The following is a 26019-nucleotide window of genomic DNA, read 5'->3' on the forward strand; positions in this document are numbered from 1 at the left end:
CTGTATATATATATATATATATATATATATATATATATATATATAGAGAGAGAGAGAGAGAGAGAGAGAGAGAATCTGAAAGTTGCTATGTACATCAGGCTAGCCTTGAACTCAGACTCTGCCTCCTAAGTGCTTTTAACAAGGTGTGCATCGCCATACCCAACCTCAGCCTTTAAAATTTTTTTAAAATAAGGATTATGTATTACATTGGCCTTGAAGCATTTAGCTTACAATGATTATTCAGTAGACGATAGTTGCAGTATATCTAACACAGTAGTAGGAACAGCAATAAAAGAATAGGAGTTATGGGAAGAAACTGACATTTTCCTCCTCTTTCTCTTCTTCTTTGGGGCTTGACATTGAACCCAAGGTCTGTGTATGCTAATCATATTCTACCACTAAGAAAAACTTCAGGACCCTTACATTTACAAATTTAGAAGCACTGCAGTCTCTGAGCTTGTAGAATTGTATTTTCATCATCTTATAATTCTAAGACTATCTAATATTTCCTGGTTATGTCTGTGATCAGTCATAATATGTTAGATGTACCTTAATTTAAAGAGCCACTGTGAATGAATAACAGAATTGTTGAATTATATTATACCTAAATCATATTTTTGTTTTTTTGTTTTTTTTTTTTTTTTAAGACAAGATTTCTCTGTTTAGTATTGGCTGTCCTGGACTTCACTCTGCAAACCAGGCTAGCCTCAAAACTCAAGAGTTCCACATGCCTCTGACTCCCAAGTGCTGGGGTTAAAGGTGTGTGCCACCACCGCCTGGCTACATCATAAATTTAAAAATTACTTTGGGCTGGAGTTGTCAGTCACTAGTAAAGTACTTACCAAGCGTGTGCAAGGTGGGGTTTGTCCTTAGCGCCACCCAAAGCAACAACAAATGACCCACCGTACCCCACACAGTGTCATTTAAAATATGATCTGGGAAATGACTCAGAAAGCCATGCTCAAGCATGAAGACCCAAGTTTCAATCCTCAATATCCAAGTAAAAAGCTAGGTATGATACACCTTTAACCAGAGAACTAGGCAGACAGAAACAGGAGGATCCCTAAAGCATGCAGGACAGCTAGTCTTACCAGACCAGTGAACTTCAGATACAAAGATAGGCCCTGTCTCAAAGAATAAGGTCTCTCTACCTTATTTTGATAGAGGAAGACATTCAACTTTGACCTCTGGCATATATGCACCTGTGTGTGCACACACACACACACACACACACGCANGCACGCACACACACACACACAAAATGTGTTCATATGTCAACTCAGCAAGTAGAAGTATTACAAACAACCCAGAATTTTAAATATTTCTCTGCTTATGGGTATTTTTGATCTTGAGACTTTTATGAGTATTCCTAATTCTATTTTAAAGCTTCATTCATTTATTTTTGTTCTCCTTCTTAAATATTGCTTGCTCCTTCACACTGCATACTTGTGAGAGTTTATGTGCACCACATGCATGCAGCTATCTGAGAAGAGGAGGAGGTCAGCTTTCTGGAACTGGAGTTAGAGATAGTTATGATAGCCACTTGGTGTGGCTGCTGAGACCTGAACTCAGGTCCTGTGTAAGCAGTGAGTGCTCTAAGTAGCAGAGCCATTTACAACTTCATTTCACAGTCCTTTCTACTTGGACTGTGTGTTTGTCCCCTGTGTTGTATATATCACTCACTTTTTCTGACAAAGGCACATTGAAACTTACATGCAAAACAAATTATAGAAATAACTACTCAATTTGTAATTTGTGTATAAAATAATTGATGATCATTTGATTTTTTTAAAGCTTGCCTTCAGAAACATGAAGGTACCATATTCAGCTTTTGGATCTCATATTTAACTTGTTTTATTTTCCTCTTGGTCATGACTTCTGACTTGCATTAGAAAGGTTTGTCTTATAAAGAGGTAAATGTTTCTATTCATACACACTTATGGAGAAAGATGCAAAACTTTCCTGTGATTGGTGATGTACTTTTATTATAGGCTCAACAAAACAGTCCTTCTCCTACGGGTTCTGGCAATACAGAACATTCTTGCAGCTCCCAAAAGCAGATGTCCATGCAGCACAGGCAGACCCAGGTAGGTGGGCACTGTAGAGCTGTACTCAGAAAGAGGCCTAGCCATATAGGAAGCTGGTAACGCTTCCCTTTACCTCTGACTAGACCCCACTGTTTAGTATTTCTGGTCCTTTGGAAGGATTTTAACAGGCTTTTCTTTACTGTTGTGGTAGGCATGATTTTGCTGCACCATGGTATAGAGACAAGAGCACACATTTTGAAGGCTTCTGGGCCTAGGTGCAAATTATGGCTCTACTGTTTGCATTTAATGTAATGCAAAATTAGAGTAATTCCAATCACCTCAGACAGTGGTGACAGTAGGCTTTCAATAAATGTTAATTTTAAGAAAGTAGTTAATTTCCTGTACTTTGAAAGTGTTATACCAACAAAATTTCTTCCTTAAACAGTCTTCAGAAATTTTCTAACAGAGACTCTTCTAAACATTAACATGGTGTTTCATATGCCTGTAAATCCCAGCAGTTTGAAGACTAAGGCAAGAGGATCTTGGTTTCAAGGCCAGCTCAGACTGTCCCAGGAAAGTAAGGAAATGAAAAAGAAAAAAAGGAAATTATATTTTAAAAGGATAGTAGATCTTTGCTCCAACTGTGTTTTTCTAAGTTTGGTTATTGGGTGTTCTTGTCTGTGTTCTCTCAACACAGGATGCTTGTCAGTTAAGAACTCTATAAAAGATTTTATTTTTCAATGTCCAGTGTTTGGACATTGAAGAATCCTAGATAGTTGTGCACTCAGAACTATTTTGCCTTTCCACTTTCTTTCGGTTTCCACTAGGGGGCACACTTGTTCCTCAGCTGCACCCTGTCTCTAAAAATCCTGTCTAGTCAGATCTGATTTCAGTTCTCTGGTGTTGCACACTCTTATTCAGGGTACAGTATCGTGAGGATTGGTATAGTCGATTCCAGAGGTAATGTTATTGCAGCACAAGTGTTGTGATGTGGCTAAGGTTTGGAGGATGGGATGAGGAAAGCAGATTTCATTTTCTGTACCTGTACCTGTACAGCTATTGTTGTTAGCAAGTGCTGCTTTCAGAAAACAAGGAAAATGGGATGGCGTGCAATGCTTTGTGACTAATTCTGAATTTGTTTGCTTTTGTCTTTGTAGTCTGACCTCACAATAGAAAAAATATCTGCACTAGAAAACAGTAAGAACTCTGACTTAGAGAAGAAGGAAGGAAGAATAGATGATTTATTAAGAGTAAGTATAAGAGTGTGTAAGAGACTTTATAACAAGCACCACTTCTGTATACTTGGATCATGTGCACATTGTGGATAATTATCATAGCCAATTAACACAGTGAATAATGAACATCTGAGGAGGAACTGAATCATATTCTGAATATCTTCTTTAAGTTAGAGAATTTGCAGTGTAGTATTTTGATATTTTGCTTTATGTTAGAGAAGAAAATATGTGGAGTTGTAGTTCATATAGAACTATTGAATTAAGTTTCACATTTTTACCATTTGAAAATAGTCATTTTTATATTCTTGCTTTTTAAATTTTCCTTCTGAGACATGGACTTCCTCTGTTGCTTGACTGCCCGAGAACTTAGTGTCTAGATTAAGCTACCCTCAGACTCTCAGTGATGCCTGCCTTTGCCTCTGCCTCCTCTGAGTGTTAGACTTAAAAGTGTGCAACACCACACTTGGCTTTCACAATGTTAAATGGTGTACTGGTTATTCCTATACATGCCACATACATGCAGGAGACCATGGGGCTCAAAAGAGGGCACTGGATTCCTTAGAACCAGAGGTAGTTAGTTAGCCACTGTGAGGGTACTGGGAATTGAATATGGGTCCTTTTCAAGAGCAGTAAGTGCTTTTAACTGTTGAGCCATCTCCAGCCCTATTTCTCACTTTTTTTTTTTTTTTTTTTTTTGAGACAGGGTTTCTCTGTGTAGCCCTGGCTGTCCTGGAACTCACTCTGTAGACCAGGCTGGCCTCGAACTCAGAANCCCTGGCTGTCCTGGAACTCACTCTGTAGACCAGGCTGGCCTCGAACTCAGAAATTCGCCTGCCTCTGCCTCCCGAGTGCTGGGATTAAAGGCGTGCAACCACCACGCCCAGCTTATTTCTCACATTTTAAAAAGCTGTGTTTACAGGGACATTCAGCGCATCTTGGATCTTTGATTTTCTGCACCATGTGTGCATGTGTACACAACTGAGTCCCACGGTGTGTAGCCTAGACTGGCCTTCAATTTATAATCCACCTGTCATGGCTTCCTAAGTACTGGAATAATAAGCCAGTGTTATCATGCCTGACACCCTAATGTATATATTTATATTTACCTTTCTTTCTCTTCTTCTCCCCCTCTACTTTTCCTTGATTTAGTATCTAATCATTTATTTTTACTTACTTTTTTTCAACTTTATGGGTATTTTGCCTACACCATGTATGTTCCTGTTACCCTTTGAGAGGGCATTGGACTCTAAAATTGGAGTTACAGATGATTGTGAGCTGCCATGTGGTGGCTGAGATTCAATCCTGGGTCCACTGCTAGAGCAGTCAGTGCTCTTAATTGCTAAGCCTGTCTCTAGCTCATAGTTGTGCTTTTTTTTGAGATAGGGTCTCATGTATCCCAGGTAGCTATTCATTATTTATTTATTTTTTTTTAAAAGGTAATTTGTTTGTTTCAACACCCATGTGCCTTGGTTTATGTATAGAGGTCAGAGCATAGCCTTAGGAGATATTTCTTTTCTTCAGTGTGAATCCCTGGGATTGAATAAACTCAAATTGTCAGGCTTAACCCACTGAACCGTCTTCAAGTATTTGTTACACTTAAGAAATTTTTATTTTTGCCTGGACTCAGACTTAAAAGTAGCTTTAGAGGACAGCTAGTGTCTCTTGGCAGTCTGTGCCTGCAATTTTCCTTTGGCTTCTTTTACTCTATTGGCTAAAAGTTTAGCATATTCTGCAAGCTCTGATTTTTCTTAGTGCATTGTTTCTTCAGAGGAATGTGCCAGTGCATATGTTGGGACACCTAGCTAGGGTGACAAGACACTGAATCTTTGGTGCTCTGGTCCTGGGTTTCTTACACTCCTTCTGTTTAAAGACTTTCAAACAACATATTAGCAGACATTATGTTCTTTAGAGAAACAGAATATTTGTAGACTTTGCTACATCATTTGGACTCCACATTGAAGCAAGACAGAATCTATAAATCCCAGAGACTACCCTTTAAAAAAAAAAACAAGTTGAGAGCACTCAAATTGGCATACACAATATAACTCAAGCAGATTTGCATTTTCTGTCTTCTGTTCCTTGGGGTTTTTTGTTTGTTTGTTGTTTTTTAACAATATTTATTTATTTTATGTATATGAGTACACTGTGGCTGTACAGATGGTTGTGAACCTTCATGTGTTTGTTGGGAATTTAAATTTTTTAGAATCTCTGTTCACTCCTCCGGTCAGCCCCACTTGCTCCAGTCAACTCCACTGGCTCAGTCCCTGCTAGCTCCACCCAATGATTTATTCATTATTATTCATAAGTACACTGTAGCTGACTTTGACACACCAGAAGAGGGTATCAGACTTCATTACCGGTGGTTGTGAGCCACCGTACGGTTGCTGGGATTTGGACTCAGGACCTCTGAAAAGCAGTCAGTGCTTTTACCTGCTGAGCCATCTCCCCAGCCCAGTTCTTTGTTTTCTATAACAGGAATGTCCTTTGCTTACTAAAAGGCACATTGACCACAGGTCAAGGTGCTCTGCTCTATAAGGAGACCTGGATTCTTGTTCCTAATGTAGGTTTGAACCATTGTAACCCTTCCATTTTTCCTCCAGAGTTACTTGGCCACAAACTTTTGGAAAGTATGGAGTATTTGTCCATTGCATGTCCAGCAGCCAGTTCTGGGAAGGAGACGCCCAACTTTATCCCGATAAAGCCCGGAACGTGCTTTGAATATAGAATTTGTCAACACTAACCCCCCCACCCCCCATTTAATGATTGGGTTTTCTTTAGTGCTGAAATTAAAGCTGTGTGTCACCATGCCCAGCATTTTCAAACTGATGTTCCCAGTCCTCATCAGAATTACATTCCTTGGGCCTCCTTATTTATGGTTGTTTTCCCATATTTGAATGAGAAGAGCCATTTATTTTTAAGCAACAATCTTACTTACATTTTGGTTGTTTGCTTAAAGTAAGTGTGTGTGTGTGTGTGTGTGTGTGTGTGTGTGTGTGTGTGTGTGTTTGCACATGTGTTGGGAGATCAAAAGGGCATATGGCATTCTAATTTTTCACTTCTTTTCCTTTGAAACAGCATTCCTCTTCCTGGAACCAGCCTTAGCGTTGTCCTTCCTCTGTCCTTCACAGTGCTGGGATCACAGGTGTACACAGCTGTGTGTCCGGCTTTTTATATTGGTGTTGAGGGTTTGAACCAAGGTCCTCATACGTATATAGCAAGCACTCTGACTCACTGAGATAGCTTCCCAGACCCCTGGAGTTTTGTTTTGGTCCACTTGGATGCTAATTGAATTGACAGCTAAGATTTATAGTGAGGTTATCTTTGTAAAAAATCCTTACTCAAATTCCAGTCTCAGAGTTTAAGTCCAGAGCAGCTTCATAGGACTCAACAAGGATTATGGCTTTCCTTACCTTCTTTATAGCCTGACTGTTTGTAAAGACGATGGGTTTATGGGTATAGCTCAGTGGTAGAGCACTTGTATACCTGATCCCCACCACTGGGATGGGGGACAGTGTTAGAGAGAGATCCAGATTGAGATGGTGGAATATGGGAAAACTTAAGCCCTAACTCAGCTTTACTTTTAGGTCCCTTTGTCCTTCACCCTCATCTTCTACCTACTCATGATCCTTCTTTCCTACTCCATTCCTTGCTTGTCTTCTAGAGACTGAACTCAGGGCCTCTTCCTGTTGTTACAAAACATTCTGACCAACAGCAACAAAAAGGATGAAAGAGTGTATCTGACTTACATTCCTACGCTCACTGAGGGAAGTCAGGGCAGAAACCAAAGGCAGAAACTTGAAGGAGTTTAGAATGGGAAGCAGAAGCATAAAAGAACACTACTTGTTGGATGGCTCATTGACACATGTGTAATTAGCCTTCTTACACAGCTCAGGACCATTTGCATAGGGACGGTAGAGTCCACTTTGGTCCCGGTCTCCTACATTAAGATAGTCAACCATAGACATGCCTACAAGCCAGTCTGATCTAGGCAATTTCTCAAGAAAAAAAAAATTGTTTTAATTACTCTCAGGAAATAAAAGTTCATCATGCATTTTCCCACTTTAGTAAGATGTTGGGTATGACTGCATTGGGTACTGTTAGCCAGCTCCTCCCAGCATGAACTTGTAGAAACTGTTAATGTTAGAAACCACAACTTTACGTGGTCACAGAAGACTTGGAGAGAACATTCACCTTCCAGAAGTATATTATATTAGATTTTGTATAGATGTTCTTGGTCTTTTGCTTAAAGCTTTTTCAATATGAATTAGATAGTCACACTTACTTAAGTGCAGTAAGACTTTTCCTTTGATAACGTGGTCTGTAGGATTCTGCAATAATAACAGGTATGCCAGTATAAAGAGTAGGTATATTTACAATGGGAAACTGTTTGACACAGGCTGCTTTAAAACTAAAGCTGAACTGGCACACACCTTTAATCTCTGGGTATCAGAGATAGGCAGATCTCTGTAGTTCAAGGCCTGGTGTATAATAATTTTAGTACATCCTACAGGGTGAGCTCCTGTCTTCAAAAAACAAAAGCAACAAGAGACACTGGAGAGATTGTTTAGTGGTTAAGGACAGTTGCTGATCTTTCAGAAAGCTCGTTTGCTTTCCTAGCAACTGTGTGGTGGCTCACAAGCATCTCTAACTCCAGCCCAGGGAATCCAGTGGCTTCTCCTGGTCTTGGAAGGCATGCATGTAATGCACAGACTGAGGTGCAGGCAAAACACCCATACACGAATTCTCCCCCTCCCCACCCCACCCTCACCTTTTTTCTTTCCTTTTTGTTTTTTGGTTTTTTTTGTTTGTTTGTTTTGGTTTAAGCTGAAAAAAGTCAGCAAATTTTATTGTTTAATAACCGAGTGATAAATGCAGAAATTTCGAAGCCAGATTTGGCCTTAGGTTAGTGGTTCTTCCCCTCTCTGTTGTTTTCGGGACCTTGAGTTTTTCAAAGTATTTAGCCCACCCTGTAAGATTCTGACCACAGCTAAATTATCTGTATATACATTCTCATATTCTTGAAGTAAGATCTTCTTATTTCTGGTTGGTGTGGGCATGAATGTCTGGGCTTCTCTGGGGAGAATCATCTATGAGAACTCATGTTCCTTTTCTCTTTAGAAATAAGCTTGGTATGTAGATCCTTGGTCAGCACATGTTTAGCATACTTACTCAAGGTCTTGGATTGATTTCATAGCACCACCAAAAACATAATAACTCTTACATAAACAACACTTACATGGTAACATAAGGATTGATTAAAGGGGTGAAGTATTTCCTTTATAGAGACAAACTTAAAAGCAAATAGTAATGATTTTTTTTTTCTCTTCCTAGAAAGTATTTTCTGCTAATCTATCTTCCTTAAAACTAATTTTAAAACCTTTTCCCATTGAAGGCCAACTGTGATTTGAGACGACAGATAGATGAACAGCAAAAGATGCTAGAAAAATACAAGGAACGATTAAATAGATGTGTCACCATGAGCAAGAAGCTCCTTATAGAAAAGGTTAGTGTTGATGAGCCTGGAATGTATATCCTAAGGTACTTTAGTGTGTGTCACTTTTTAAATATTTATTTATTATGTATACAGTGTTCTGCCTGCATATATGCCTGCACACCAGAAGAGGGTGTCGGATACCATAATAGATGGTTGTGAGCCACCATGTGGCTGCTGGGAATAACCTTTGGAAGAGCAGTTGGTCCTCTCAACCTTAGAGCCATCTCTCCAACCATTGTCAACACTTTCTTAACTGAGATAAACATGTTGAAATGTAGAATTTCTGAGGAATAAAGTTCTTATGACAGCTAGAGTTTTTTTTTTTTTCCTTGCATGTACACCAGACCTAGATTCTCCAGGTGATAATATAGACATGGTTTCTGACTCTTTATTTCCTTGCGTATGAGTTTGATAGTTTGTCTCTGCTGAGTTCACATCAGCTGTTGGATGCCCCCTCCTCTCCCTCCTTTCTTCTCCTACCCCTTCTCTCTTCTCCCCCTTTGAGATGATATATGATTTATCAACAGTATTTTCCTTGATAATACTATAATTATCAGTTTGTAAAAATGCTAATTATTGTTTTGTTTCTTTTACTCCAGTCAAAGCAAGAGAAGATGGCGTGCAGAGATAAGAGCATGCAGGACCGATTGCGATTAGGCCACTTTACTACTGTCCGCCATGGAGCCTCGTTTACTGAGCAATGGACAGATGGTTATGCTTTCCAAAACCTCATCAAGTAAGTCAGCTGCCAGGAGTAAGTAGAGGAACTTTAAATGTATGCCTTTAATCCCAGCACTCAGGCAGATGCAAGTAGGCAGATCTCTAGTTCAAAGCCAATCTAGGCTACAAAGCAAATTCAGGCCAGCCCAGCTTACATGATGAAAATCCCTGTCTCAAAAACCGAAGAGACAAACTCTGTGTGTCTGTCTGTCTGTCTGTCTGTCTGTCTGTCTGTCTAGAGTTATATATCTAATACTGCCCTATTAGCTTTATTTATTTTGATTTGTTAGATCAGTTTCATCTAAGACTGGAAGATATGTGGGGGCATTATATTTTTATTACTAATAATTTACTTATTTCCTATACTGAGGATTGAAATTAGGGTCTCATGCTTCGTAGGCAAGCACGCTACCATTGAGCTAAATCAGCTGCATCTTCATTCAGGACTTCTCTAACTTTTGACCTCCAGATCACAGTTAGGACTTAGGTTCGCTTTCTCATTTTTCTCTGTTGAAATGGGTTGTTTAATATGAATTGGCGAGGAGAACATGTTACTACTTTTGAGTGACAACGAATCATAAAAGATTGAGTCCTGAAAGAAAAGTACAAATATTGATGCTATGTGTAATAAATACCTATGAAACATCAACTTCAAACTTAGTTCAAGAGTTTCTTTGCTTTGCAAATATACCAAATATGTGGTTTGGGTTTTTGTTTGTTTGTTTGTTTGGGGTTTTTTTTTTCATTTTTTGTTGTTTGGTTTTTTGTTTTAATAAGAAAAGACTATCACATCAGAGAATATCCAGAAAGGAAAGCAGAGCAGCACCTTCCCTGAGTGAGGCGTACTGTGTAGCTGAAGTGTGCTAATAGTAAGACTATCTGTCATACTAAGGCTTGCCATCCCATGAAACCTTGGCCAAGAAGTACAAATGCCCATTCTGTGTTCATGAGTATGGAGTCAGAGGGTATTACTGCTCAAATCTCTTATTAGTATAGCTTCCGCTGTATAATGTGCACAGACTGAATCTAAGGATAGTTAGTTGCCAACTAAGATATATGATGAGATTGTCTAACGAAATCTTTAGTCTGCTGGGCAGTGGTGGCTCACAGCTTTAATCCCAACACTTGGGAGGCAGAGGCAGGTGGATCTCGGAGGCAGGAGGCCTGCAAGTTCTAGGGCAGCCAGGGCTACACAGAGAAACCCTGTCTAGAAAAACAAAAACAAACAAAAGAAACTTCTTAGCCAAACTCCAGTGCACTAGGCCAGTGTACTATATTTAGTTTCAACATTATTGTTTTATGGTAATTAACAGAGTTAAGATTGCAAGGCACTCAGGACTTCTCATAGGGTGGGCATTTCATACCAACTTTTCCTAATGTCATGCAGATTTATTTTCTTAGCTTTTAAAAGGGAATCTGAAAAGTGTTCCTTTCAAGTCTGTAAGGTCCTAGCTGGTATTTATCCACTTTCCCTTACCTTTCAGTCATAACTAGTTCCTTAAAGTACGGGCTCTTTCCAAAAACACTCCCACTGACTATCAGGCCCTTACCCTGAAGGCTAAATTTAAATCTCTATTCCATGAAGCACGCTTAGCACTCATGAAGTCTGTCAGACATGCAGGTGAAAAGTTGTTTGCATGAATTCCACAGCAGTGGAATTTATTTACCTTCTGTGCCATATTCTTTATATTTCTAGGCAACAGGAAAGGATAAATTCACAGAGAGAAGAGATAGAAAGGCAACGGAAAATGTTAGCAAAACGGAAACCCCCTGCCATGGGTCAGGCCCCTCCTGCAACCAATGAGCAGAAACAACGGAAAAGCAAGACTAATGGAGCTGAAAATGAAACGTATGTTCTTGATGCTATAAAATGAAATACCCCCTTACCCCAATACAGGTATCTTGTTGAATATCTGTGGAAACACTTATAAAGAGGTCCCTGGGGTTTAAAAATTTATTTTTATAGACATGTGAATGGATTTGTTCAACTCAAAAGCTAAGATATATTAGCTGATTTTCATAGCAATGCCATAGCCAGAAAGTTTGAAATGAGAAAGAAAAGTACTGTTATTTCTGGATAACATATATTTTGTTTGCCTGTTGATAATAAATATAGCACTAATAGTTTTCACTTATGTGTAGCTCTAGGTTAGGATAAATTTGTATCATTTTATGGGAATTGTTATTGTCTTACGGAGATCTGGCTTATTTTTTAGAATACTCTTTATTGGCTAAAAGAGTACTCAGTTAACACAAATTTAAAAGTAAGCCAGGATGGGCTGGAGATAACTCCGTGGTTAAAAGCTGCGGCTGTTCTTGTAACGAGTCCGGGTTCTCTTCCCAGCTCTCACATGGCAGCTGACAGTTGTCTGTAACTCTAGTTCCAGGGGATCTGGTACCCTCTTTTTACCTCTGAGGGCACCAGGAATGTATGTAGTGCATAGACATACAAGTTGTTAAAACATCCGTACACATCAAGTAAAAAGTCTTTAAAATGAAAAAGTGTAAGGCAAGAAAAAAGTGGTTGTTATTTTAGAAAAAGAATACTTCACACTGGGCAGGTGATACATGTCTTTAATCTCAGCAGTTAGGAGGCAGAGGCAGAGGCAGGTGGATCTCTGTGAGTTTAAGACTAGCCTGCTCTATGGAGTGAGTTTCAAAATAGCTAGGGCTACACAGAGAAAACCTGCCTCCAATGCCCTTCCCTCTCCTCCCAAAGAGGAGTATTTTATGATAAGACAATTCTTGACATTCTAAGTGTTCTTCCTACCTCCCATCCCCTTGCCCCCATGCCCCACACCTCTTTCTGGAAACTTAGGAAAACACTAGTATGGTATTTCTCAACTTGTGCGTTTTGACCTCTTTGGGGTGTAAGACCCTTTCACAGGGGTCACCTAAAACTAAGAAAAACACAGATGTGAAAAACACAGATGCTGCTGGGCAGTGGTGGTGCATGCCTTTAATCCCAGCACTTGGGAAGCAGAGACAGGTGGATCTCTTGAGTTCAAGGCCAGCCTGATCTACAGAATGAGTTCCAGAAAAACCCTGTCTCAAAAAAAAAAACAAAAACAAAAAACGAAAAACAAAAAACAAACAAACAAAACCCAGATATTTACATTATGATTCATAACAGTGGCAAAATTATAGTTATGAAGTAGCAACAAAAGTAATTTTATAGTTGGGGGTCACCACAATATGAGGAACTGTATTAGAGGGTTGCAGTATTAGGAAGGTTTTCAGTCAAAAGTTATTACATAGCCATCATACACAGAGAGATTGAAAATCCTTCTTCTTTTGTCTTTAGTTAAAAGTAAATTTCTTGTCCAAAATTAGGACAGAGAGAAGATGTGCGAGTATACACACACAGGATTATGTACACAAGCATTAAAAGGACAAAATGCTTATTATTTTTCTTTTTAATGTTTATATATCAATATACAAAAACCACATTAGCCTATAATCTATGCCAAGTGAACTACTTAAATTATAGCTGTGTTAACGAGTTCAGGAACTGAGTCTTCTTCTGTCCCAGTGAGAAAGGTGCGTAACTCTAGCCCTCACCTCATGCATGCCCAGTGTTAGGAAGTCTTACCGTTGACACGGGCTTGGTAAGTTTATGTTAGATGCTTATTTTTATGCCAGGCCCTGTTCTGGATTGCAGCTCTTAAAGGAAACAACCCCAGTTTTAAGAGCTCATAATTTATTTATTTATTTATTTATTCATTTATTTATTTAAGATCAATTCTAAGCCTCTCACTGGGTATTTATTTATTTATTTATTTATTTATTATATGTAAGTNGGCTGTCCTAAAACTCACTCTGTAGACCAGGCTGGCTGTTTGTTTCTTTTTTTCCTTTCCTTTTTCCTTTTTCCTTTTTCCTTTTTCCTTTTTCCTTTTTCCTTTTTCATTTTTCCTTTCCTTTCCTTTCCTTTCCTTTCCTTTCCTTTCCTTTCCTTTCCTTTCCTTCTTTCTTTTTTAAAGATTTATTTATTTATTATATGTAAGTAGCTGTCTTCAGACACTCCAGAAGAGGGAGTCAGATCTCCTTATAGATGGTTGTGAGCCACCATGTGGTTGCTGGGATTTGAACTCAGGACCTTGGGAAGAGCAGTCGGGTGCTCTTACCTGCTGAGCCATCTCACCAACCCCCAGGAGTTCATAATTTATACAGGAGGAACAACACCTAAATAAGCCAAAATTCCAATATAGTGATGAAATTGTCTGTGGTAAACTAAGTTTGAGAAACACTTTTGTTAATGTAATAGTATTTTAAACTAATATATTTTATATCAGAAATGTCAAGCATTTTTTTTTTTTTTGAAAGAAGGTAAAAATGGAGAAAATTCACTTTATTCTTAGGATGGAGGATGTGTGCTTGGAGTAGGTGGAACTGAGAGTGAGCGCTTGTCCATCATGTCGGCCCTTGCTTCAGTGCTCTCTAACATTCTATTCCATAGTTACAGCATTGTGGTAGCTAGGTGTTAGGATGTATGTAACATGTCACTAAACATTTCGTAATAATGGAAAAATATAGCTTACGTGCTTTTCTGTTTTTCTCAAACTTTTGAGTCTTCTTTACATCTCATTTACAACTCAATTAAGAGTTTCCTTAATTTGATCATAGGACTTCAAAATAACCTACCTGGCTTTTAGTCATTTTAAACATGAAAACTATATATACTCTAGTAGCATTTTAAAGTAGTTCTGTTCAAGAAAGCATGTTATTACTTAATAGAATTTATTGACATTGCTACCTTTGTTTTTCAGGTTAACGTTAGCCGAATACCATGAACAAGAGGAAATCTTCAAACTTAGGTTAGGTCATCTTAAGAAAGTAAGTATGATGGCAAAATCTTTTTTTAAGAAACGTAATTTCCACTTTACATTTGATACAGAAATGATTTGGTCATTTGGACAAATATAATTAATTGTAGCTTTGCATGCTGCAGGAGTCCCACATTGCTGCATATTGGTAGAAAATATGTCTGTTTTATAGAGCTGCCCACATGACTGTCCTTAAAGTAGAAATTAAATACACTGGACTAGTATGTCTGAAATTGATGGAAGAACTCCTTTGTTATTAGTAGCTCTTATTTTTTTTTTTTTGCCTGAAGTAACTAAAGAAAATAATATTGCACCATAAATATTCTAATACGTAAAAGAATTTATTGGTGATATTCACTGAGTCTTTCAATAAAAAGAATCTTTTTATTGAAGGTCATGGACATGGTATCTGTTTTTGTTTTTTGAGAGAGTTTTATGGCCCAGTCCAACCTGGCCTGGAACTCAGGATCCTCTTGTCTCAGCTTCCTAAATACCAGGGTTAAAGGAATGTGTCAGTGCATCTTATCATTATCATGTATGTGATATGAGGTGGGTTTTGCTTGGGCTAGTTTGTGTGTGTATACCTGTATATGTGTGCATATATGTGTAAACCCAAGGCTTTAACATGTGTATACTATGAAGTATGTATATAGTATGAAGTATGTATATAGTATGAAGTATGTATATAGTATGAAGTGTGTATATAGTATGAAGTATGTATATAGTATGAAGTATGTATATAGTATGAAATGGGCTTCTTTGTTGTTGTTGGGATGAGATGTTAGGTAAGTGCTTTACCACAGACTTAACATCTATAGCCCCAAGATACCAGGAGTGTAGTTTTTTGTATCTGTCTGTCTGCCCGCCCTCCCTCACTTCCTTTTGAAAGCTCTTACATACAGCAGCCCAGGTGCTTAGGTGTTAAAGTTTGTTCTTTTAGAGATCTAAGTTTGGTTCCCAGAATGTCTGGCTGCTCATAACTGCTTTTAACTTCAGCTCCAAAGATTTGATGCCTTCTTCTGTCCCCTGCCATCACCTGTACACATATGGCATACACATAGACACACACATACACAACACACACACACACGTAAGTAAAAAAAAAATATGCAAGCATTATAGATGCTATTTATGATTATTGTAATCAGCATTAGTTTTTGTGTAAAACATACACACACACACACACACACTTCTTAGATGTTAAGTTAGTGGAATTTAAGGTATTGAGTATATTCGATACCCAGAGTAAAAACAGACAATAAACCTGAATTTTGCCAGGTTTTTGCAAAAGCCTGTATGTCTATGCATGAAGCATTCCTGGAAAGTTACCAGCGGCTACATCTGAGGAGTGGATGGATGATGAATACAGAGTATCTTTTGTTTTGTTTACAAGTGAAATAGATGTCATTATTTTTAAATGAAAAGGTAAAGTTCACTGGATTCTGAACTTTTTTTTCCTTTCCCCTTTCCAGGAGGAAGCAGAAATCCAGGCAGAGTTGGAAAGGCTGGAAAGGGTTAGGAATCTACACATCAGGGAGTTAAAAAGGATACATAATGAAGATAATTCGCAGTAAGCAACTTGAGGCATAATGAGCTGGAAATTGCTGAATATTTTATGTCCTGTATGATCTAGAGTGATGTTTTTACTTTTTTTTTCTCCAAATGAGTGTATTTAGTTCCTTTTTAGGATATACTAGAATTTTATGAACACAATTTCAATCTTTATATTAAAAGCAAGGTTATGTATGTGTGCATATAGCAGTTTACATGAGTAGAGTTTACTAAAACAGTAATGCTTGTCAGCTGTGAGGGTGGATGGGGTTTGTGGCATTTGAAGACAGAACTGTGGAGCCTTGGGAGATGGAAACCCGGCCATACTGGAGTGCTGTAGGAGAGTATTAGAGTATTTCTGAGTAGGTAAGACTAATAAAACTTAGCCGGGCGTGGTGGCACACACCTTTAATCCTAGCACTCGGGAGGCAGAGGCAGGCGGATTTCTGAGTTCGAGGCCAGCCTGGTGTACAGAGTGAGTTCCAGGATAGCCAGGGCTACACAGAGAAACCCTGTCTTGAAAAAACAAAACCAAAACAAAACAAAAAAAAAGACTAATAAAACTTAAATTTACCACATTAACTATAGATTCACACTCACCTTTGTTTATAAGCCATTTCTATTACTGAAATTAGGGGAAAGTAGCTTACAAGTGGGAAATGATCTTTATCACTGATTAGTTCTTCTTCATTTATGTCTGACCATGTGTTATCTTTGACCACTGTGACCGATGGACCATTTTTCTGCCAAGTGGGAGATACCAGCACAGCATTTACTGTGAACTTTATATATCAGGAAAGAGTTCAAGTACCCTTCTGGTCTCACACTTAATTCTCATGATAGCCCCATAGTCTTGTATACAGCAATCAGGAAACAAGTTTAGAGAGATGAAGTTAATTTGAACAGGAACCAAATTAAGAGTCAAATTTAGCCAGGCGTGGTGGTGCACACCTTTAATCCCAGCACTCGGGAGGCAGAGACAGGCGGATTTCAGAGTTCAAGGCCAGCCTGGTCTACAGAGTGAGTTCCAGGACAGCCAGGGCTATTCAGAGAAGCCCTGTCTTGAAAACAAAACAAAACAAAAAACAACAACAACAAAAAAAAAGAATAAAGGAATTTTAGCATTAATCGGGGTACTGGTTATAAGATTTTTCTTTTTTTTTCCAAGTACTAGGGTTTTTCAAGTGTAGGGCATCACGCATATAAGACATGCATGCAAGCTGTATCCCTGGCTATCTTTATACTTTGGGTTTTGAGATAGGGTCTTATTATGTAGCCCTGGCTGGCCTTCACCTTTCTTTCATTTTTCTGCCTGCCTCTAGAGTCTGGGATTATAGTGCATGTACAACAGGAAGACTCTGTTTTGGGAATACTCTATATCCTAGACTTAGATTTGCAGACTTATCTAAGGAGAAAAACAAATTTGGTTAGTTGGCACAGAGCTATCTACATTCTGAAGGCTCAAGTCAGAGTGTAAGGAAACCCTGTCTCAAAAACAATAAAGGTGGGACATGATGGTGTACATCTATTACCCCAACACACTCAGCAGGCTGAGGCAAGAGGACTGGGGAGTAAACCCTGTCTCTAAAAGACTCGATTAGACAAGTATGGCGGCACACAAGTTTAGTCTCAGTATTCAGGAACTAAAGGCAAGTGGATCTGAGTTCCAGGTGAACCAGGGCTACATAGTAAAACCCTAAAGAGAGGGCAGATGGGAGGAAGGAAGAGGGAGAGAGAGATATGAATTCATACAGAACACATAGAATACTTTATTTTTAAGGCAATGTAAAAATACCTTGAAGCTTTATATAATTTTAAAATAGAAAAGGGAGCTGGGCGTGGTGGTGCACGCCTTTGATCTCAGCACTCTGGAGGCAGAAGCATGCTGATTTCTGAGTTTGAGGCCAGCCTGGGAAACCCTGTCTCGAAAACAAACAAACAAACAAACAAAAAATAAAATAAAATAGAAAAAGGAGGGAGATCAAAATCAGTCACAAGTTTAGCTGTAGCTGCTGAGAAGAACTGCTATCTAGCTTTAATGGCTGTCACTGTTTATTATAATTCTGCTGTTTCCTTCAGCTGTGTAAACTTGTACTCAGACTACAATGATGATAACTGTCGAGCTCTCAGCAGTAGCTATAATAAAGTGTTTATTGAAAGTTGGAGCTATTATAGGAATGTTGGAATATGGAAGACTACTCTTTGACCTCAGTATGTTATGTATTCTGTTCCACAGGTTTAAAGACCATCCAACACTAAATGACAGATATTTGTTGTTACATCTTTTGGGTAGAGGAGGTTTCAGTGAAGTTTACAAGGTAAGTACAAAGAGCTGGGTACAAAGAGAGGGTCACACCAATCTGTAGAAACGTTAATGTTGAGAACTGTGAGTTGATAGGTGTAGGTCTAAATCCAAACGCTTTTGGATAAAGATCTTTAGGAAAATTTCTTCCAATAAATTTCTGTGACCACAAAAGACAGGATCTCCTACTATAGCCCAGGCTATAGCTCTAACATTCACAACAATTCTCCTGCCTCAGTCTCCTGAGTGTTGCCATTCTAGTTATGAGCAACTGTACCTGCTCTTTACTGTTTTTAAGGTAGAAAAATTAGATAAAATGAGAAGGGGAAACAGTCCTAATTATAAATTATGTTGAATTTTATCCTGGTTTTGTCCTTCCTAGTGCATTCATATTTGTTCAGAATAGGTACGTGTTCACTTAAAGGTTTTTGAACAAAATATATTAAATTTTTTTTTTTTTTTTTTAGAATTTTTTTTTTGAAGTTTTGTGTGTGTTTGTGTAGATATCTGTAGATGTTTGTGGGATTCTCTGAGGACTACACTTAAGTTCTCTAGCTTAAATAAACTCAGGTTGTCATGATTAGTGACAAGTTCCTTTACCCACTGAGCCATCTTGCTGGCATCAAATTGTTTCTTATATGGAAGCTAGCTTTCTGCTTTAGAGCAGTCTCATCCAGAGTTTTGTCTCTGCTGTTATGATTTATGTTTATTTATTCAGAGTGCTGGGTACCGCAAATTTGCATTTTTATTTTTTTAAGATTTAATTATTGTATTTTGAGTACACTGTAGCTCTCTTCAGACACACTAGAAGAGTGCATCAGATCACATTACAGATGGTTGTGAGCTTCCATGTGGATGCTGGACATTGAACTCAGGACCTCTGGGAGAGCAGTCAGTGGTCTCCAGTCTGGAGCACTGCATTTTTAAAGGCTGTCTTTATTTAGTGCTTTCTTAGGGCCCACAGGGACCACTGAATCTACAGCTTGATTTCCACAAGTAGGAGAGGCACCCAATTTTAAATGTCTAAAACTCCACATTGTGTTCACCAGCAAACCTATATATTTTTCATGCCTTGTATAAAATGCAAAACTGATTTATTGTGTGATTTCATAGTTATAGAATCCTGTTTTGTAAGGTATAGAGTTGTGGTCTCTGCTGTTACGATTTATGTTTAGTAAAGCATGCCTTTGCCTCAAGTAGAAACAGCAGCCCCTTGTGTTTTATTTGTTTCCCCTCTTTGTGAAGTCCTGGGCTTTCAGCCTTGGGCCTCCATGGGTGGGCTGGGCGTGCGTCCTCTTGCTGGGCTATAACCCCAGACAGGTTTCCCTTTTTGACAGGTTCACTTTTTATTTAGTTTTTTCTTTATTTTAAACAATATTTTTATGTGTAAGCCGTACATAATGTGCGTGTGGTACCTATGGTGACCAGAAAAGGTTGTCAAGACTCCTTGTTCCAGGTATAGATGGCCTTGAGCCACCATGTGGGTGGTAGGACCAAGCCAGGTTCTCTGGAGGAGCGCAGTGCTCTTAGCCAAGGAGCCAGCGCTCCAGCATCTTGAAGATTATTTTTTATGATTTATTGGCCTTTGGAGCCCAGGTTTGTCTTGAATTTAGTCTTCCTATCTTGGCCTCCTGTGTGTTGAGATTACAGGTGTGTATGCTGGAACCAGCTTAAATGTTAGGGGTTTTTTTGTTAGTTTGTTTTTTGTGATATATGTCTACAATTTACCTCTTTAACTTTTTGTTTTGTTTTGTTTTTTTGGTTTTTCAGGATGGTTTCTCTGTGTAGCCCTGGCTGTCCTGGAACTCACTCTATAGACCAGCTGGCCTCGAACTCAGAAATCTGCCTGCCTCTACCTCCCAAGTGCTGGGATAAAAAGTGTGTGCCACCACTGCCCGGCCCTTTTTAACTTTTTCCCCCTGTTTTTATGATGTTTTCACGCTGTAGCCCAGACTGGCTCTAAATTCACAGTGTGATTCAGGCTGGCCCCAATTGTTGGCAAGTCTCCTGCCTCAGCCTTCCAAGTACACCACCACATATGGCTGCTTTAATCATTTTTAAGTATATATCAGCAGCATTACATGAATTCACATTGTGTTCCTGTTGGCACTGTCTGCCGTGACTGTGCCTTTAAGGCAGTGCTGATTTGATTCCAGTGTATTATTTATACTTACTCACACTTCTAAATTCTGTGCTGGGAAGTCTGACCGACAGAGTCCTGCTCACCTTTTGTTTGCAAATACATAGTTGACCTTTGATGAGATGGTTTTATCCTAGCTTCTTAGAAAGGGTTGTGACCAGGGAGGGCTTCGCTAGTGTGTTGAAAGCTCTGTACCTGACTTATTCAGATCACCTGTGTACTAATCCTCACACACTAAACAACAGCCATCGCCTTGACCGATGCTTGCTCCTGGGCTAGAGACTTTTCCAGCCTTATCAAGGGCCCATGCTAACCTCTCTCTTCATAAAATTATTCTTCCCTCAGATAAGTTCTGGTCAAGATTTTCTTCTGTTGCATTTGATAAGCATTAGTGCTTTTACAGACTAGGTATAATGTATCCTAGTCTTTAATATCTTGAAATGGTTTTTTAGAGTAAAGCCGTGATGGTGTATGCTTCAGAGTGTTAGAAAAATTGTTCCTCTTCTCGGAAGGTTTTTCTCCTATAAACCTTACCCATTTTGCTCCAGCATGGCAAGACCTTTGTTTTCTAAACAGCCCCGTTTTACACATCACTTTCCTAGAGAAGCAATGGGAAGACTCCTGGAACACTGGCCACCTCTGTTCTCTGTAGGCATGCTGTACACTTGTGTCTGTGTGTGCACAGGTAGAGCAGCTCTGCTTGACCAATTCTGGGCGACTGACTGCTGTTCAAGAAAGCCCATCCCTGTGTGCTACTACTGGAATTAAGACTTTGCTTTCATTGAGTTCATAGTTGTGGCACCAAATGTAAAGCTGGGTATTTTTGTTTTGGTTCAGTTCTTTAGTGAACACAACACACTGAATTATGGGATACTTTGTGAACGGTCATACCAATGATCATATCCAGCTGGGTTGTTTTCTGTAGGAAGCAGTCAGTACGTGTCCCAGGATTTCAAAAGGAACGAGATAGTGTTGATGCTTGTGAATTTTCTAGGCTAGCTGAGGGGTGAGAGACAACCTCAGGAAGAAAGGTCGTAGATCAGGAGGAATGACATCCAGAGTAAGTGAGCATTATTGGGAACAAGCCTGAGAACATCTGCTTGTGGTGTTTCCTTGAGTTTGTCCTCTAAATCCCACGGTGCCATTGTGTCTGGAGACTTCTAAATTATCTAATCACAATTTTGAAGAAGACGGTTGCAACACTGGAGCAAGTACATGATATGTCATTTGCTGCTACTTTCATTTAATAATGTATTTTGGACTTGGTGTTGGTTGATTTGTTAAATAGATGCTTCAAGTGAGTTCCCTGTAATTCTTGTTAGTATTTATGTAGAATATAATTTATTCCTTTTTTTTAATAGGCATTTGATCTAACGGAGCAAAGATATGTAGCTGTGAAAATTCACCAGTTAAATAAAAACTGGAGAGATGAGAAAAAGGAGAATTACCACAAGTAAGTGTTGCTGAAGTGTCGGATGTTTCCACAGACATTAATGATAGACATTAGTGTGTGTGTGTGTGTGTGTGTGTGTGTGTGTGTGTGTGTTTGTTTGTTTTAATATTTATTTATTTATTTTATGTATTTGAGTACACTGTAGCTGTACAGGTGGTTGTGAGCCATTGTGTGGTTGCTGGGAATTAACTCAGGACCTCTGCTCTCTCTGGCCCCACTCACTCCAGCCCAGAGATTGATTGATTGACTGACTGATTGATTATATTTAAGTACACTGTAGCTGTCTTTAGACACACCAGAAGAGGGCATCAGATCACATTACAGATGGTTGTAAGCCACAGTGTGGTTGCTGNAATTTGAACTCAGAACCTCTGGAAGAGGAGTTAGTGTTCTTAACCACTAAGCCATCTCTCCAGCCCGGGTGTTTGCATTTTGAAAGTGCTTTGGATGAATTATTGACAGTTTTCTTTAATCTTCCTTACTGTCCCAGCAAAGAGAATATACTCCATGTCTTACCAATGATCAACCTGTTCCTTTCAGAACTTGAGACTATTAGAAGCTGAGTTTAAACACAGCCATCCCCTTAGTAAGGAGCCTGTGCTTCTGACGCTTCCTGTTGTTTCTAAAGACGGTAAACTAGGTCCTAGAAACTATTGTTTGTCTGTAGAAACTCAGTGTCATTCCCTTAGTCCACTGGGAAGGAGACAGTGGGTCTGGAAGGATGGAGTCTTAGTGTGCCTCAATGGCACATACTTGACTTGAGCCCCTTAATATTGTGTTCTTTCTTCCTGTGGCCCATCCATTCTCATATCTCAAGTTTCTGTGATTGTAGTGCTCTCCTTGCTGTGGTTGCCTGTCTTGAGAATGCCAGTAAAATGGCAGCCCTTTTCTTTTCTGTCCTTAGGATCGCTGGGCTAAAGGGTGGTTTCCTTGGAATGAATAGTTATTACATATGCAGCTGTGGATTTCTTTGTTCCACTAATGCCAGGTTTTGTCATATTCCCTCCTGAACTTCTAAACACTGGCATTCATGGCTCATTTGTTTTGGAATCTCCAGACTTAATTTGCTATTACGTCCCCCACTGAGAAGTTTTGTCTCCTTGTGATAGATAGAAATATTGAATGAGGCAGGTCCTGTCCCTGAAAGGAGAAGACAAGCCCCTTTTGATAATAACAAATGCTTTTGGTTACAGAAATAGCCTTGACCTTGGTGTTTTGCTTTTTGTTTAGTTTTTTTTGTTTTGTTTTGTTTTTGTTTTTGTTTTTTTTCCCATAAGACTTTGGAGGAGAAAAAAATATTAGGTATTGAAGAAGCCTTTTAATTAACTTCCTAAGTCTTAAGAGGATGGTCAGGTATTTCCTCAACAGTCTTGCTTTAAAAACCTACTGTGCACCAGGGAACTGGAAAGTCTTTCTGTTCCACACTAACAGAACTCAGCACTGCATGAGAGAAGCAGGCTTTAGGCAGTGGTAGGACAAGGGATGATCAATGCCTTGTGTAAAACTCCCTGTGTGCACACACTCACATGACAAGCAGCTGCAGTCCAGATGTTTCTGAGAAGCCAGATACATTATTAAAAGTCCATTCCAGTTACCTGACGTCAGGAATATATGGCATGCAGCAGTGAATTCCAGGAACACTTCAGAGAAGGAAACCACATGTTCTGACCAATTAGAAATGAAAATTGTTATGCTGTATTGAGACTTGCAAGAATGGTTAATGGTGTTGATCTAGGATATGCATCTCTCTACAAATACCTCTCATTGGCTACTGTAAAACAGTACCAGAAAACAGTTTCTAGGAACCAAGTCACCCTTGAAAATACTTTCTGTGCTGGGACCTGTACATATTTTGCAAAGTCCTAGACTCAGATCTAGGTTTTTGGTTGACCTTAAGAGAACTGTGACACTGCATACTAGAGTAACTGCAGAAGGTAAAGCTAGACCCTGATTCCTCCTTAATACACTTGGCAAGAGGTTGAGCCTCCGTGATTATAGATTGAGGTGTTCTGTTTTAGTTTTAGTTTTACTTCTTTGAGACAGGGTCTCATGATGTAGACTAAGCTGGCCTTAAACTCACAGCAATTCTGCCTCTGTCTCCTCTTAGTGGTAGGATTTTAGATATGTGCTACCATGCCTAGCCAAGTGGTTGTCTTTCTCTAATTTCTAGTGAAGTTAGGTCAAGTGAAGTGGCTAGAAAGATGGCTCAGTGATTCAGATGGCTCTGTCTCTTTCAGAGATCCTGCGTTCAGTTCCCAACACCATATTGGTTGGCTTACAACCATCTGTTACTCAATTTCCAGAGCACCTGACATTTTGTTCTAGCCTCCACGGATACACATGCACACACACACACAGCACCACCTTGACATCCCCCCCACACACATACATATATACATACATACACACATACACATAGACTTTGTTCATACATATAAATGAAAATAAATCAGAGAGAAAGAGAAAGACTAATAGACACTGCCTCCTTTGTCTAAACTTTGGTCTTCTAACTAGAACTGTTTGTCTATTATACCTTCTCACTGTTTCCTTTGTAGGGGGGAGGGATCGTGGCACCTAAGATTGTCAGTAGCCATTTCTCAATTGACATATTGGGAAAGGGGTGTTCTTATGGCCTTCAGTCTTGTCTGTGAAGAAATCTTTAACACTTCCACATTTGATTTTAACTAAGTGATAGGAAATCCTGCTGTGAGCCTTATGCTATACATGATAAGTTGAAGTCGGGGCTGGGAAGATGGCTCATTATTAGCTAAGACACTGGTTGCTCTTGCAGAGGACCGGAGTGTATTTCCTAGCTCCCACATGGTGCTTATAAACCGTTTGTCACTCCAGTTCACTAAGTAAATCTGTTTTTTAAAATGGGTGAGTTGTTTAAGTGTCATTAACTTCTCTGAACTTGGGTCAATTACATAAGATTTTGAAGCGTGCTTTGATAATTTAGCATTCGATTAGCATTGAAAAGGAAGTAGGCTTCAGTGTTAGTAAACATTGCCCTGCCTAGTAAGGTCTTATTAAATTGTTTTTCTATTTGGGAGATACTCCCACTTTTGTTTGGAGCAAAATAATTATTTGGTTAAAAAGAAACTTAAAATAAAACATTCTTGTTTTGCTAAATTTTGAGTTGTAGTCCTGTCTCTTGGGGATGGGAGAGGGGCATTGAGAACAGGGTCTTAAGTATGCTAGGCTAGCATTTGGCTAGATGATAATGACCTTTAACTTCTCCTGCCTCCATTTATATACGCAAGAAGGATTATAAATGCATAACATCCATCATATCAAATTCTTAACCTTCTTGTCTAAGCAAAATGTAAACTTGATATATTACTCTTGTAGTATGAAAATAACATATTACTATTTTCTTCTGTGTAACGCGTGGGTGATGCAGAGCTGGGGTGGAGGTGTATGATGTGTGTGCATGTGCATATTCATGTGGAAACTGTCCATGTGCGTATTCATGTGGAAACTGTGTCCATGTGCGTATTCATGTGGAAACTGTGCATGTGCATATTGTGTGGAAACTGTGTGCATGTGCATATTCATGTGGAAACCAGTGGCCTTGGACACCCTAGGATTTTGTTTTTTAATTAAATTTTTTTTTTAATTGTGCTTGTGTGGGTTTACATGCACACTTTTCACATACATGTGAAATAGAAAACAGGCCTTGGGAGTCATTTCTTTCCAACTATGAATGTTCCAGAGACAGAACTCAAATTACCACATAGCAAGATCTTTTTGTGTTGAACCATTTCACCTTATTTTTTTTTAAGACAGAATATCTCACTATAATTGGAGTTTGTCATTTTGGACAAATGTCTTGGCCAGCAAACCCCGTATCTACTTGTCTCTATACCCCCAACACAGAGGCTCTAGTGTCACTGTGTCAGGCTTTTTACATGGTCCAGGGGTCCCAGCCTGGATCCTTGAGCCTGCATAATAAAACTTTATCCACTTGATCATCTATCCCTCCCTGCTACATTTCTTTAATTTTCCAAAACATAACAAAATGTCTACAATAGGAAAAATTATATATTAAGCAGTCTTAATTAGTAAAAATAATTTATATCTATTTCTATATTTATTTAGATTATTCTGGGCTGGAGAGATGGCTCAGCGGTTAAGAGTACTGTCTGAGCCAGGCATGGTGGCACACGCCTTTAAATCCCAGCACTTGGGAGGCAGAGGCAGGCAGATTTCTGAGTTCGAGGCCAGCCTGGTCTACAGAGTGAGTTCCAGGACAGCCAGGGCTATACAGA

General features: G+C 39.1%; 1 protein-coding gene across 8 annotated transcripts in view; it reads left to right on the forward strand.

Moving 5' to 3' along the window:
- The window catches only part of Tlk2 (tousled like kinase 2), a 97218-nt gene that overhangs the window by 51348 nt on the left and 19851 nt on the right, over positions 1 to 26019 (forward strand). For 5 of the 8 annotated variants that reach the window (XM_029545709.1, XM_021212103.1, XM_029545711.1 and 2 more), the window contains 9 exons: positions 1992 to 2087; positions 3185 to 3277; positions 8655 to 8765; positions 9356 to 9492; positions 11173 to 11325; positions 14246 to 14312; positions 15775 to 15872; positions 18090 to 18171; positions 21657 to 21748. In XM_029545709.1, coding sequence (XP_029401569.1) covers positions 1992 to 2087; positions 3185 to 3277; positions 8655 to 8765; positions 9356 to 9492; positions 11173 to 11325; positions 14246 to 14312; positions 15775 to 15872; positions 18090 to 18171; positions 21657 to 21748 — 929 coding nt within the window. The remainder of the gene's footprint in view (positions 1 to 1991; positions 2088 to 3184; positions 3278 to 8654; positions 8766 to 9355; positions 9493 to 11172; positions 11326 to 14245; positions 14313 to 15774; positions 15873 to 18089; positions 18172 to 21656; positions 21749 to 26019) is intronic. The other 3 variants (XM_029545712.1, XM_029545714.1, XM_029545713.1) reach the window with 2 other exon arrangements.

The sequence above is a fragment of the Mus pahari genome, chromosome 14, assembly GCF_900095145.1.
Source record: "Mus pahari chromosome 14, PAHARI_EIJ_v1.1, whole genome shotgun sequence".
Taxonomy (NCBI): Eukaryota; Metazoa; Chordata; class Mammalia; order Rodentia; family Muridae; genus Mus; species Mus pahari.